The sequence below is a fragment of the Theropithecus gelada genome, chromosome 19, assembly GCF_003255815.1.
Source record: "Theropithecus gelada isolate Dixy chromosome 19, Tgel_1.0, whole genome shotgun sequence".
NCBI lineage: Eukaryota > Metazoa > Chordata > Mammalia > Primates > Cercopithecidae > Theropithecus > Theropithecus gelada.
The window spans coordinates 23,058,941-23,070,448 of NC_037687.1; the positions used below are offsets into that span (position 1 = coordinate 23,058,941).

The window sequence follows — 11,508 nt, forward strand, 5'->3', positions numbered from 1 at the left end:
GGGCCAGTCGAGGCTGAGTGACCCAGTAGCAACCACCCCCTTGCTCCTGACAAGCTCCAGAGCTATGCGCTGGGGGCTGGGGGCTGGGGGCTGGGGGCTGGGTAGGAGAAAGGGGCTGAGGGCTGGGAAGGGGGCGGGAGGCCAGGGCAGCTTCTTGGGTGACTCAGAGACGGATTCCGACTCGGACAGTTAAATTTAGCCCTCAGGCTCCCTGCTTTACACTTTTTTTTTTTTTCCAGGAGGTGGGGAAGGGGTGGTGAGGAGAGGACCAGGAGGGGGCACCCTCAAAGCCTGAACAGGGGTGACCCGCTGCCCAAAGCCTGGGGGAGGCAAGTGGTGGAGCCAAGCCCTCCCCAGGCAAAGGAGACCCCAAAATAGCTCCTTGGCCCCTGGCCGGGAAGCCACATTCCTGCCCAGGCTGGGATTAGAAACAGAAACATTTCGGGGGGGTGGAGGGTGGCGCGGGAAGACACTCCCTGTGGCTCCGAGAGCCAGGAGGGATCTGAGCTCTTCTTTCCAGTATGGACCGTTCTCGAGTGGAAGTCGGGGCCTCCAGCTGGCCTGGGGTGCCTGGGCCTTGAGAGGGCCAGGCCTGAGAAACGAGGCAAGGACCAAGGAGTCCCAGCTGGGCAGGGCTTGGGAAATGAGGTTCTGGGCAGTTTTGAGAATTTTAAAAACACCCAATGAGGACTTTGATGAGGGGCCCTGGCCGCAGGCAGGATGCTCTTCTCCCCGAGAGGGCCCTGCTCCAGTCGCTGGTGTGGGTCACCAGATCCGTTCCCTCCCTGGGCTCCGGCTTTTCCTGCTATGAAAAGGGGTGGGAGGCGCTGGGCCAGGAGCAGGCCTGCACTCCTCCTCTGGGGAAAGTGGACTGCCTAGAACGGCAGAGCACACACACAGGTCCTCTACACCACCTCCTCCGAAGGGGACAGAGCCGCTGAGAAAACAGGGAACTTTAGTATAAATAAGAGGTCCTGGGGGACAGGGAAGAACCTGAGGGGCTTCCATAATTTAACACTCTTCAAAAGCACAGACAATAGCAAGGGCAGCTGGGGTGGGGGCCGGGTGAGGGCTGGACCACCCCCAGCCCTGCCCACTCAACTAAGGGGCACACTGCAGACCTGGGGCTCTTGTGGCGGGGGTGGGGAGTCTCTCCCCAGGAGTGACCAGTCACATGCTGGGGACAGGGATGAGGGTAACACTGATGTTTCAGAGGAAGAGGTCATTGTACTTGGCAGTGGGTGGGGGACAAGGCTGAGGCCACAAGGGCCATTACATTCCCCCAGTGTCTGGGCCAGTCTGGGGGGGCCCCCAAATTTTGTGCAGGTTGGGGGACCGGCGCAGTCCATCTGTCATAGTTAGTCTTGTTAATACGTTGATCCATGAGGTCAGCAGGGAGGGTTATGGCTAGGAGGCTGGGGGCATGGGGTAGGGGCCCCGATATCCATGGCTTCACACCACTGTGCCGCTCGGGGAGTTGCCTGGTTGGGAGGAGATGCCCTGGGGAAGATGAGAGGGAGAGATGGGAGGGGTTAGAGACCACCTGGACTTCAGCCAGTGTCAAGGGGAGGGAGCCAGCCCAGAGTCCCCAAAGCTGCTGCCACCCTGGCCTTGCCCTTGGGTCCACCCCAGAGCCCCCAGAGGCCGCTGCTGTAGGTTGGGAATTTGCATCTTAGCTAGCTTCCTGTCCTGCCAGTCGGCACTTTCACTCAATAATCAAAGTCCTCGGCAGATCCTGAGTGAGATGATGGGGTAAGGGTAGGGGTGTGAGGCGAGGGGGAAACTGGGGCTCCCTTCTAACTTGGGAGGGACCCTGAGGTGCTGGGGAAAGAACTCAGGGACAGTCCTACCTCTACCACTGACTTGCTGGGTGACCTGGGCCAACTTCCTTCCCCTGTCTGGGCCTCGGTCTCCTCGTCTGTGAACTAGGGAGACAGAGGGGTCTCTTTTAGGACTCAACCAGACTCCCCAAATCCCACCGCTCTTGCCTCTGAGGCACTCAGACTGTACTCTCAAGTTCTAGGGACTCAGGACTCTACGATACCAAAACCGAGGATCTGAGGAACCAAACCACAGCCTCCAGGCCCCTGGGCAGCTGAGTCCAAGCCCTAAGGAGCGGAGACACCCAAGACAAGCTCCGGACTGACAAGACGCCAGGCCTGCTTTTGCCTACTGTGACCTTTCCAACACCATAGCCCACCCAGGAGGCAAACGCATCCCCCCCTGCCCATTCTACAGGCTCTAAGACTTAGGTGATAAGTTGGAGGTTAGAGAGAGCAGTGACTTGTCCGGGATCACACAGGGAGTGGGACTGGAACCCAGGCCTGGGATTCCCAGACTGTGCCTTCAGCAGGAGGCTCAGATCCTGAGTCCAGAACCAGCCTGGCAGCCATGCCCACAGGCTTGAGCTCGCCCCTAGAGTTTTGGCCTGAAGTACTCAAAAAAGTTTCACCATTTAAAAAACAGATGTTCAATAGAAATAGATTTTGGTTCGAGTGACAGGCAGTAAGACTTGGCCACGCGGGGCCCATCTGCTGCCCTTCAGACGGCCAGCCTTGGACGCCCCGTCTCCCAGCTGGCTCTCACACCCACCCCTCTCTCTGCTGCCTGCCACCTGGGGCTAGCCCCCCTCACTCCAAAATCTGAGAGGTCTTGTTCTGAGACACTAACATTTCCATGGCTTCCCCTCACCCCACGAAGCCAGAGGCTGTGACAGCAACAAAGCCCTCTCTCTGCCAATGACTGCTTCTTCCCACCAAGGGTCCTGCCAGGTTCCTGGCAGGCTGGCATGGAGCCACTCACCGCCTTGCCCGGCCGGGCCCAGGTGCAGATGAGGCCCTCCTGGCAGGCAGTGATGATGCAGTCCTCCAGAAACAGGAGGACTGTGAGCCGCTCCTGGGCGATCTTCTTGCACACAAGGGGCTCCAGCAGGGGCACCTCATGGATGCGTGGGCACAGTGCGGTGCCCAGCACCTTGGCGGGGTCCAGGCGGCTGCGGGGAATAGGGCCGCTGGGCTTCTCCCCACTGCCACCGCCGCCGCTGCCACCCCGGCTGATGTTGCCCAGGCTGTGGTAGCGCTTGTGCTCCTTCTCGGCCCCCCGGTCCCGCCGCTCCTGCAATGTGAGCGTGGCGAAGCGGCCGATGCTGAATGGTGTGCCAGGCTCTGCCGCCACGCCCGGGCCGCCTGCCTTGCCCCCGCCCGCCGGGTGCGGGAGGCTGTTGGAGCGGGACAGCGAGCGAGGCAGGGGGCCCGGGCCAGGCTCGCCACCCCTCGAGCTGCTGGCGACCGGTGGCGTGGTGCCAGGAGTGCCAGGGAGGGTGCGCGTGCGGGCCAGGGGCGGGTGCGGGTAGAGCACATCTTCAGTGAGGTCCCACAGACAGAACTGCGTGTCCTGGCCCGCCGAGCCAAAGCGGTAAGTGATGGAGCCAGCCTTGGGCAGTGGAGAGAGCGGGGCACCCCCGGCCGAGCCTGTGCCCGCAGCCTCGGGCTCCTCCTCCTCCTCCTCGCCACTCCGCTCCCCGTCAGCACCGGCTGCTGTCGCCGCCTCCTCTGCCCGTGTGGTGTAGGGGTCGAAGGCCACAGCGTTGACCCAGGACTTGTGGCCGTGGCCTCGAGCCACCACGCGGCCCTCAGTGAAGGACCACACGGTGACCAGGTCATCTTCACCACCCGTCACCACGTAACGGCCGTCGGGGCTCCAGCACACACACAGCAGGCCCCCAAAGTAGCTCTTCATGAGCCCGCGCAGGAGCATGGAGTCGAAGTGGAAGACGCGCAGGCAGCCATCCTGGCTCACACAGGCCAGATGCCGGCCATCAGGCGAGAAGGCGAACTCGTTGAGGGGCCCCTCGCCCACCGCCCACTTGGCCAGCGGGTTGCGGGGCGCCTTGCTCTTGGCAGCATAGACAGAGAAGCCCTCGCCCTGCTTCAGCAGGCTGTACTGGGGTGGGGCCGAGGCGCACGGGTGGCTGACGTTGTATAGGTACAGGTGGCCACTGGCGTGTGATGCCAGGAACAGGCTCTCCGACTCAGGCAGCCACTTCAGATACGTCACCTTGGTCTTGTCGATCAGCCGCTGCCAGGGGAGACAGGGTGGGGTTGGGAGAAGGCAGTAAAACTCAGGCAGACCTTCTCCCCAACCTGAAGTCCCCAAGGCCATTGGACACGGCCCCGCCCACACAGCAGATGCCACACCAGGCCCAGGTCCTCCTCGACGAGAAGCTCCCAAACTGGGGAAGACAGATGGATACTGGGTCATGAAGACATGGGGGAACAGGGGCTGCTCCAAGGAGCCTCAATGTGTCATCTTTGGTGAGGGGACAGTCCTGCTTGCCATAGAATTGTCCTGTATCTCAGGGTCCTCAACCTCTGGGCCATGGAACAGTAGTGGTCCGTGGCCTGTTAGGAACCGGGCCATGCAGCAGAAGGTGAGCGGTGAGCGAGCAGGCATTACAGCCTGAGCCCGGCCTCCTACTGGAGCAGCGCACCATTTGATCCTCATAGGAGCGCGAACCCCACCATGAACTGCGCATGCGAGGGAGCTAGGTGTGCGCTCCTTACTAGAATCTAACACCTGATGATCAGAGGTGGAACGGTTTCATCCCAAAACCATCCCCCCAGCAGTTCGTGGAAAGACTGTCTTCCCTAAGCCGGTCCCTGGTGCCAAAAAGGTTGGGGACCTCTGCTCTATCTACCTAACCCTCCCCCAATCTTTACTATGTCAGGCTTTAAGCAGGAAATTTCTTCACAGAAAGCCAGCTCCCCAAAGGAAGGGATCTTTGTTTGGTTCGCTGTTCTTTAAAGCAGTGCACACAGGAGGCGGCTTGAAGGTAATTCCTGGACAAATGAGTGACAACCCCCCATCCTGCTAGGTGCTTAGACAAAAAACCTCAGCACCTGCCCTTTTCCTCACATCCAATCCTTCCACAAATCCTGTGGGCTCAACCTTCAAAATACACCCCGAATCGGCCGGCACGGTGGCTCACGCCTGTACTTCCAGCACTTTGGGAGGGCAAGGCGGGCGGATCACAAAGTCAGGAGTTCCAGACCAGCCTGGCCAATATGGTGAAACCCTATCTCTACTAAAAATACAAAAATTAGCCAGGCATGGTGGTGGGCGCCTGTAGTTCCAGCTACTCAGGAGGCTGAGGCAGGAGAATTGCTTGAACCCGGGAGGCGCAGGTTGCAGTGAGCAGAGACCATGCCACTGTACTCCAGCCTGGGCAACAGAGCGAGACTCCATCTCAAAAGAAAAAGAAAAAATACACCCAGAATCTGACCTCCTCTCACCATCCCATCCAGCCTGTAATGTTGTGTGACTGGCCTCAGGCTCCACTGCCTGGGCCTGTCTGTCCTCTGCAGCAGCCACAGCAATGCTCTGTTAAGTATCAGTCAGCACCTGGCACTGTCCTGCTCTGAACGCTTAGCAGCCTCTCTCAAGCAGGGTTCCAGAGCCCAAGGCCCTAATGCCCTCAGGCAGTCAGCATATGCAACTAAGGAGCTGCTCTCCCAGGATGAGAGGCCTCCCATCCTTGGGAGAACTGAGCAAATAATCACTCCAGTCACTTCTGCCTTCCAGGGCTCAGCTGAGCCCCACCGAGAAAGGCTCCTCCACAGGTTTCCAACTAAGAGTAAGGCAAAGTCTCTCCACCGCCTTCCAGACTCCCCATGAGCCGGCCCCTCTGTTATTTCCTGGAACTCATCTATCATCCTCTCTCCCTCAGTAACTGCTCTGGCCACACGACTTCTGTGCTATCCTGCATTTGTCCTAGCTGGTCCCACTACTCAGAATGTCCTTCTTGGCTGGGTGTGGTGGCCCAGCCCTATAATCCCAGCACTTTGGGAGGCCAAGGCAGGAGAATCGCTTGAGCCCAGGAGTTCGAGACCAGTCTGGGCAACACAAAGAGACCCCATCTCTATGAAAAATACAAGCCAATTGTGGTGGTGCATGCCTGTAGTCCCCGCTACTCAGGAGGCTGACATGGGAGGATTGCCGAGCCTGGGAGGCGGAGGTTGCAGTGAACCAAGATCGTATCACTGCACTTCAGCATGGACGACAGAGTGAGACCCTATCTTGAAAGAAAAAAAAAAAGATGCCCTTCCCCAGGCAACTCTTCTCACCTGCCTCCTTCAGGTCTTTATTTCAATATCACCTCTTAGTGAGGGCTTTCCTGACCACCCTATTAGACTCTTCAAGCTTCCCTCAGCCCCTTCCCCACTGTTTCTTCTAAGCAGGCCTTAATCACCTGCTGACACATGAAGACTTAACTTGATTAACTGTCCATCTCCCCAGCTAGACTGAAAGCTCCAAAAGGGCAGGGCCTCCTGTCCAGGGCCCTGAGATGTGATATCCCTACTGCTGGGAACGGTGCCTGGCACAGAACGGATGCTCAAAAACTATTTGTGAATGGATGAGCTAATGAATTTTTAATCCACTCACTATTCCGTTCACTCCCTTCAGCCATTCACTCATTCTGAGAATATTTATGGAACACCTCCTCTGGACCAGAGAGAATGAGACAGAAGCCAAGAGCAGTCCCTGCCCGCGGATAAGGTCGTTTACTGGTATCTCCTCGTAGGCCAAGTTGGCCCAGGACTGAGCAATCTCCATGTATGATTCTACAACAGCGGTTCTGCAAGGTAGGAACTGGAATCCCATTTTGCAGAGAAGGAGAAGTGAGGCTCAGAGAATGGTCACCTTCCCAAAGTCACACGGTGAGTAAGTGGTGCAGCAGGGCTTTGAATCCAAAGCCTCCAGAGCCCAGAACTCAAAGAGCAAAGGTATCAACTAAGTCCCAACTTATTTACTAGCCTCAATTCTCTAATCTGCAAAATGGGCAGCACACTTCTGCATCCACTGGTTGATGAAAACTCAAGGAGTGGCCAGGCGCGGTGGCTCACGCCTGTAATCCCAGCACTTTCGGAGGGCAAGGCAGGTGGATCACGAGGTCAGGTGTTTGAGACCAGTCTGGCTAACATGGTGAAACCCAGTCTCTACCAAAAATACAAAAATTAGCTAGGTATGATGGTGGGCACCTATAATTCCAGCTACTCAGGAGGCTGAGGCAGGGGAATTGCTTGAACTGGGGAGGCAGAGGTTGCAGTGAGCAGAGATTGTACCATTGCGCTCCAGCCTGGGTGACAGAGCAAGATTCTGCCTCAAAAAGGAAAAAAAATTAAAAACAATAAAAATTACAATTACAATTAAAAAAAAAAACCGGGTATGGTGGCTCACGCCTGTAACAACAGCACTTTGGGAGGCTGAGGCAGGCGGATCACGAGGTCGGGAGATTGAGACCATCCTGGCTAACACGGTGAAACCCCGTCTCTACTAAAAATACAAAAAATTAGCTGGCCGTGGTGGTGGGCGCCTGTAGTCCCAGCTACTCGGGAGGCTAAGGCAGGAGAATGGCGTGAACCCGGGAGGCGGAGCTTGCAGTGAGCAGAGATCACGCCACTGCACTCCAGCCTGGGCGACAGAGTGAGACTCCGTCTCAAAAAAATAAATAAAATAGGCCGGGCGCGGTGGCTAAAGCCTGTAATCCCAGCACTTTGGGAGGCCGAGACGGGCGGATCACGAGGTCAGGAGATCGAGACCATCCTGGCGAACACGGTGAAACCCCGTCTCTACTAAAAAAAATACAAAAAACTAGCCGGGTGAGGCGGCGGGCGCCTGTAGTCCCAGCTACTCGGGAGGCTGAGGCAGGAGAATGGCGTAAACCCGGGAGGCGGAGCTTGCAGTGAGCTGAGATCCGGCCACTGCACTCCAGCCCGGGCGACAGAGCCAGACTCCGTCTCAAAAAAAAAAAATAAAAATAAATAAATAAATAAATAAATAAATAAATAAATAAAACTCAAGGAGTAAAGTATTCAGCACAGGGGTAACACAGCATAGGGCCTGGGTACAGTGCAGCTGTCATTAGCTGCTGTCACCCCATTCTCATCTCTCCCTGGTCCTGCCCCTCTCAGGCCTACACTGGTCCCCAGGCAGCTGAAACCTAATGGCATATAGTGGGTAGGTGAGAAGGCAGAGCAGTTGGGGGTTCTGGGGGCTGCAATCACCTCCTCATTGAACAGCTTGCTGGTGTCCTTTTTGATGAGATCGAGGTACTGCACCTGACCCGCTGAGAAGCCCACCAGCAGGGAGATGGTCTCGGTGGCAGCAGTGAACTGGATGAAATCGTGGCAGGTGGGCTGGGTGCCCTTGTAGATCCGCTTGTCAATTGGCTTGTTGAGGTCAATGGACTTGAGGGGTGGGAGAAAAGGAGTTAATGGTGTATGCCACTGAGGGGAAGGAAAAGGATGTTGAGGTTGGGGGAAACCACTAAGAGGAAGCAGGGTTAGAACCCAGAGGGAAGTGGGGAGGTGAGTAGGTGGATTGGGAAGTTGGGGGCAACCACAGACGGGAAGGGGACCTAAATCACAGACGGAGTAGCAAAAAAGATAGTAAGGATCCCCCTTGACCACAGTGCCTCCCCCAAGTTGGGTCACCCCTAATTCAGAGACACCCTTGTCCACAACTTCAGGGTTCTGGGGCCACACAGTTCCTGAGCTCCGATTCCTTTTAGCCCCACCACTCCACCCTATAACCTCAGCAACTCCCTTAGGACCTAGTACCACATTATTCCAAGACCCCCAAACCTCAAGGTTACCCAAATTCCGAGGACTCTAAAGCCTAACATCCTAGTATTCGTTTCACTTTGGAATCCCTAAACCGCCACAGTTCAGGGACCCATCAAAACTCATAGTCTCCCACATTTTAGGCCCATTTACTACCTCAGGGATCTGAGGATCCCCATCATTTCTGGGGCCACCATAAGTTTCCCAAGGTTCTCACCACATCGCTTTAGAGATGCCCTGAATCACACTTGCAGATTCGCCTGCCAGAGCCTCTCATCCCTTGAGAGCTCCCATCAGCTTCCAGACGCTTATCTCCTCCAGGACCCTCATGACCTCCAGACCCCAATTTTCTCTAGGATCCCATTCAGCTTCTGGATCCCCTATTACCTTCAAGGCCTCCATCACTTCTAGACTTCTCCACATTCCTGGGCTCAATCTCAAGCCCCTCTCCAACACCTCCAGGATGCAATACTGGGTTCTCCATCACCTCTGAGCTTGCATCACCTCATGATTCCCCATTACCTGCAGAATACCTGCCACCCCAGAACCCGGGGGATCCCATCTCATCTCAGATACCCCATCATGTCCAATACTCGCCATCCCAGAACCCTTACGCATAACGGGGGTAAAGGGGATTTCCCCCATCACCTCAAAGATGCCTGCCCAGCACCCCGCGGGCCTCCCATCGCATTTCAGAATCTTGTACTCCCTCCAATGCTGTTGCCCCAGGACGTCCATCACATTTAGGATGCCTATCTCAGGGCCCTATATCAATTCAGGCACCCTCCTATCAGTTCTCTGGAAAGTCCATCCTTTCAGCACCCAGGGCCCCACGATGCAGGCCGCTCACCCGTTGGCTCCCACGGCGGCAGCAGCCTGGGTAGAAATAGAGCTCACGGCCCAAGTTGAAACAGACGCGGTCTCCCCCCGAGCCCAGCCCCGCGGGCGTGGCGGGCGGCTCCCCGGCCCCGGCGCTGTCGGGCTCCCCGAGGCGCACGAGGCTGAGGCGCACGGCGGGCAGCGCGGGCCCGGGCCCGGGGCCTGCGGGCGGCGGGGACGACGCAGGGCCTGCAGCGCCAGGACCGGCGGCGGAGGCAGGGCCGGGCGGGGGCTGCGGCGGCTGGGGCGGCACCGGGGTCTGGGCGGAAGCCGGACCCGACCTGCGAGCGGCGCCGTCGCCCGGGAGCAGCTTGTAGAAACCCTCGCGCGTGCGGAACTGGGACTTAATCTCCGCGCAGTCCCCCATGGCGGCGCCGGGGCCCGAGCCGCCCTCCGCGCCGCCCGCCGCCATCTTGGGCGCCCCCCGGGCCCCGCCGCTGCCGGACTGCCGCCCGCAGCCGGGCCCCCTGCCGGAAGCCGCGGGCCCGCACCGGAAAAGGTGGAGTCGTCGCCCCGGCAACGCCTCTTCGATTGGCACCCAGGTCCGGAGGCGGGACGAACCCCCACGGTCGCTCGGGTAACGGTGCTGGGACTGTGGGCGGGGCGAGAAGGTGGGCGCGGTCTTTGTGCCTGTGACCGACTTGTGGTTGACTGCGGGGGCGGAGCCCGCAATGGAAAGAGGCGTGGCCAGTTAGAAAGCTCAAGTCCTTAGCAACCGCGCCCTGGGAACCGTTTGCCTAGCAACGGAGGGACCCCCACCAAAGAAGCCCTCATCCATAGTCCAGCCTTCCCATGAAGTCACAGCCGACCCCAAGTGACCCTGGTCTCTCCTTAGACGCCCAACATACACTCTCCTGACCGCCAATGTTTCCCACTGACATATTCAAATCCCTGAATGACCACAGCATCTGCTACCATTCTTCCCCACCCTTGGTGACCCGCCAAATCCCTGTGTCCCCACACAACTCAAAGGATTTCCTCTGATCAACTATTGATTAATGCTAACCCCAAACATCCTTCATATTTTCCACCAACCTCCAATGTATATTTCCATGACTTTCTTACTTTCAACAACCTCACTTGTCCTCCAAAACCCACCTCTGATTCTCAAATTCTATTGATCCCCACGGTGCCCCAGTGTCCCAGTGATCCACTCGTAACCCAAAGTCTCCCACTGATCCCAACAGCTCCTACTCATAGCCAGTGCTCCCCATGTCTGCTGAAGTCACCCAGCCCCATCATAGATCTTCCTAGTCTCACGTAGTCAATGGCCTCTACGATTTCTCCTTAGAGTGTCCCAAGGGCATCTCACACTTTAAAAAAAAAAAAAATCCTACAATGGCTCACGTCTGGAATCCCAGAATCCCAGCACTTTAGGTGGCTGAGGTGGGAGGATCACTTGAGCCCAGGAGATCAAGACTGCAGTGAGCTATGATCACATCACCACACTACAGCCTGGGGGACAGAGCCAGACTCAGTCTCTCTAAAAAAAAAAGAAAGAAAGAAAGAAGAAAGAATCCTACCATGAACTTGACGTCTTACACCAAATCCTTCTCCTCTCTTGCATCACCATCTTAGGGTTAGATCTGCTGTCCACTCAGTCAACCAGGCCACAGACCTGGGTGTCTTCCTAGATGTGTACCATTTATCTTCACTCTCCCCTGCTTACAGCCTCCAAGTCTTTTGCATTCAACCACCTGCAATTCCTCTTTCTCAGTTCCTTGTTCTCCGCAGCCCTGATCCAAGGTCCTCCTCTACCCGAGCCCTTCCCTCACCCCCACATCAACCGTGTCTCTTGGTCTCCCAGATTTCTGTCTCACCCCCACTTCCACCTTTCACTTGGCATGTAGAGAGGTTTTTGGGGTTTTTTGTTTGTTTGTTTTGTTTTTCCGTCTTTTGTGTGTGTGTGTGTGAGACACAGTCTTGCTCTGTCACCCAGGCTGGAGTGCAGTGGCTTGATCTCGGCTCACTGCAAGCTCCGCCTCCCGGGTTCCCGCCATTCTCCTGC

The 11,508-nt window shown here is 57.1% G+C and overlaps 1 protein-coding gene across 4 annotated transcripts; it reads right to left on the reverse strand.

Moving 5' to 3' along the window:
- Positions 1-189: 189 nt before the first annotated feature.
- Positions 190-9,956, reverse strand: DMWD (DM1 locus, WD repeat containing). 4 transcript variants are annotated; one of them, XM_025366778.1, is made up of 5 exons: positions 9,472-9,956; positions 8,064-8,246; positions 2,803-4,077; positions 1,851-1,925; positions 190-1,500 (listed from the first exon to the last, which is right to left on the reverse strand). In XM_025366778.1, exons 1-5 carry the CDS (start codon positions 9,910-9,912, stop codon positions 1,453-1,455), a joined length of 2,022 nt encoding a protein of 673 aa, XP_025222563.1. In that variant the 5' UTR covers positions 9,913-9,956; the 3' UTR covers positions 190-1,452. The 4 variants fall into 4 exon arrangements, with proteins under 4 accessions (XP_025222563.1, XP_025222564.1, XP_025222562.1 ...); XM_025366779.1 differs by lacking the exon at positions 1,851-1,925; XM_025366777.1 differs by having other exon boundaries at positions 190-1,925.
- Positions 9,957-11,508: the final 1,552 nt, after the last annotated feature.

Bases quoted from the DNA above. Each gene is read 5' to 3' on its own strand.
- DMWD (XM_025366776.1), bottom strand. From the start codon at position 9,912: ATGGCGGCGGGCGGCGCGGAGGGCGGCTCGGGCCCCGGCGCCGCCATG. The intron at 8,247-9,471 runs GTGAGCGGCCTG...CCACCCCTCAAG, and splicing joins GCCGCCGTGGGAGCCAACGG to TCCATTGACCTCAACAAGCC. The intron at 4,078-8,063 runs GTGATTGCAGCC...CTCCCCTGGCAG, and splicing joins GCAAGCTGTTCAATGAGGAG to CGGCTGATCGACAAGACCAA.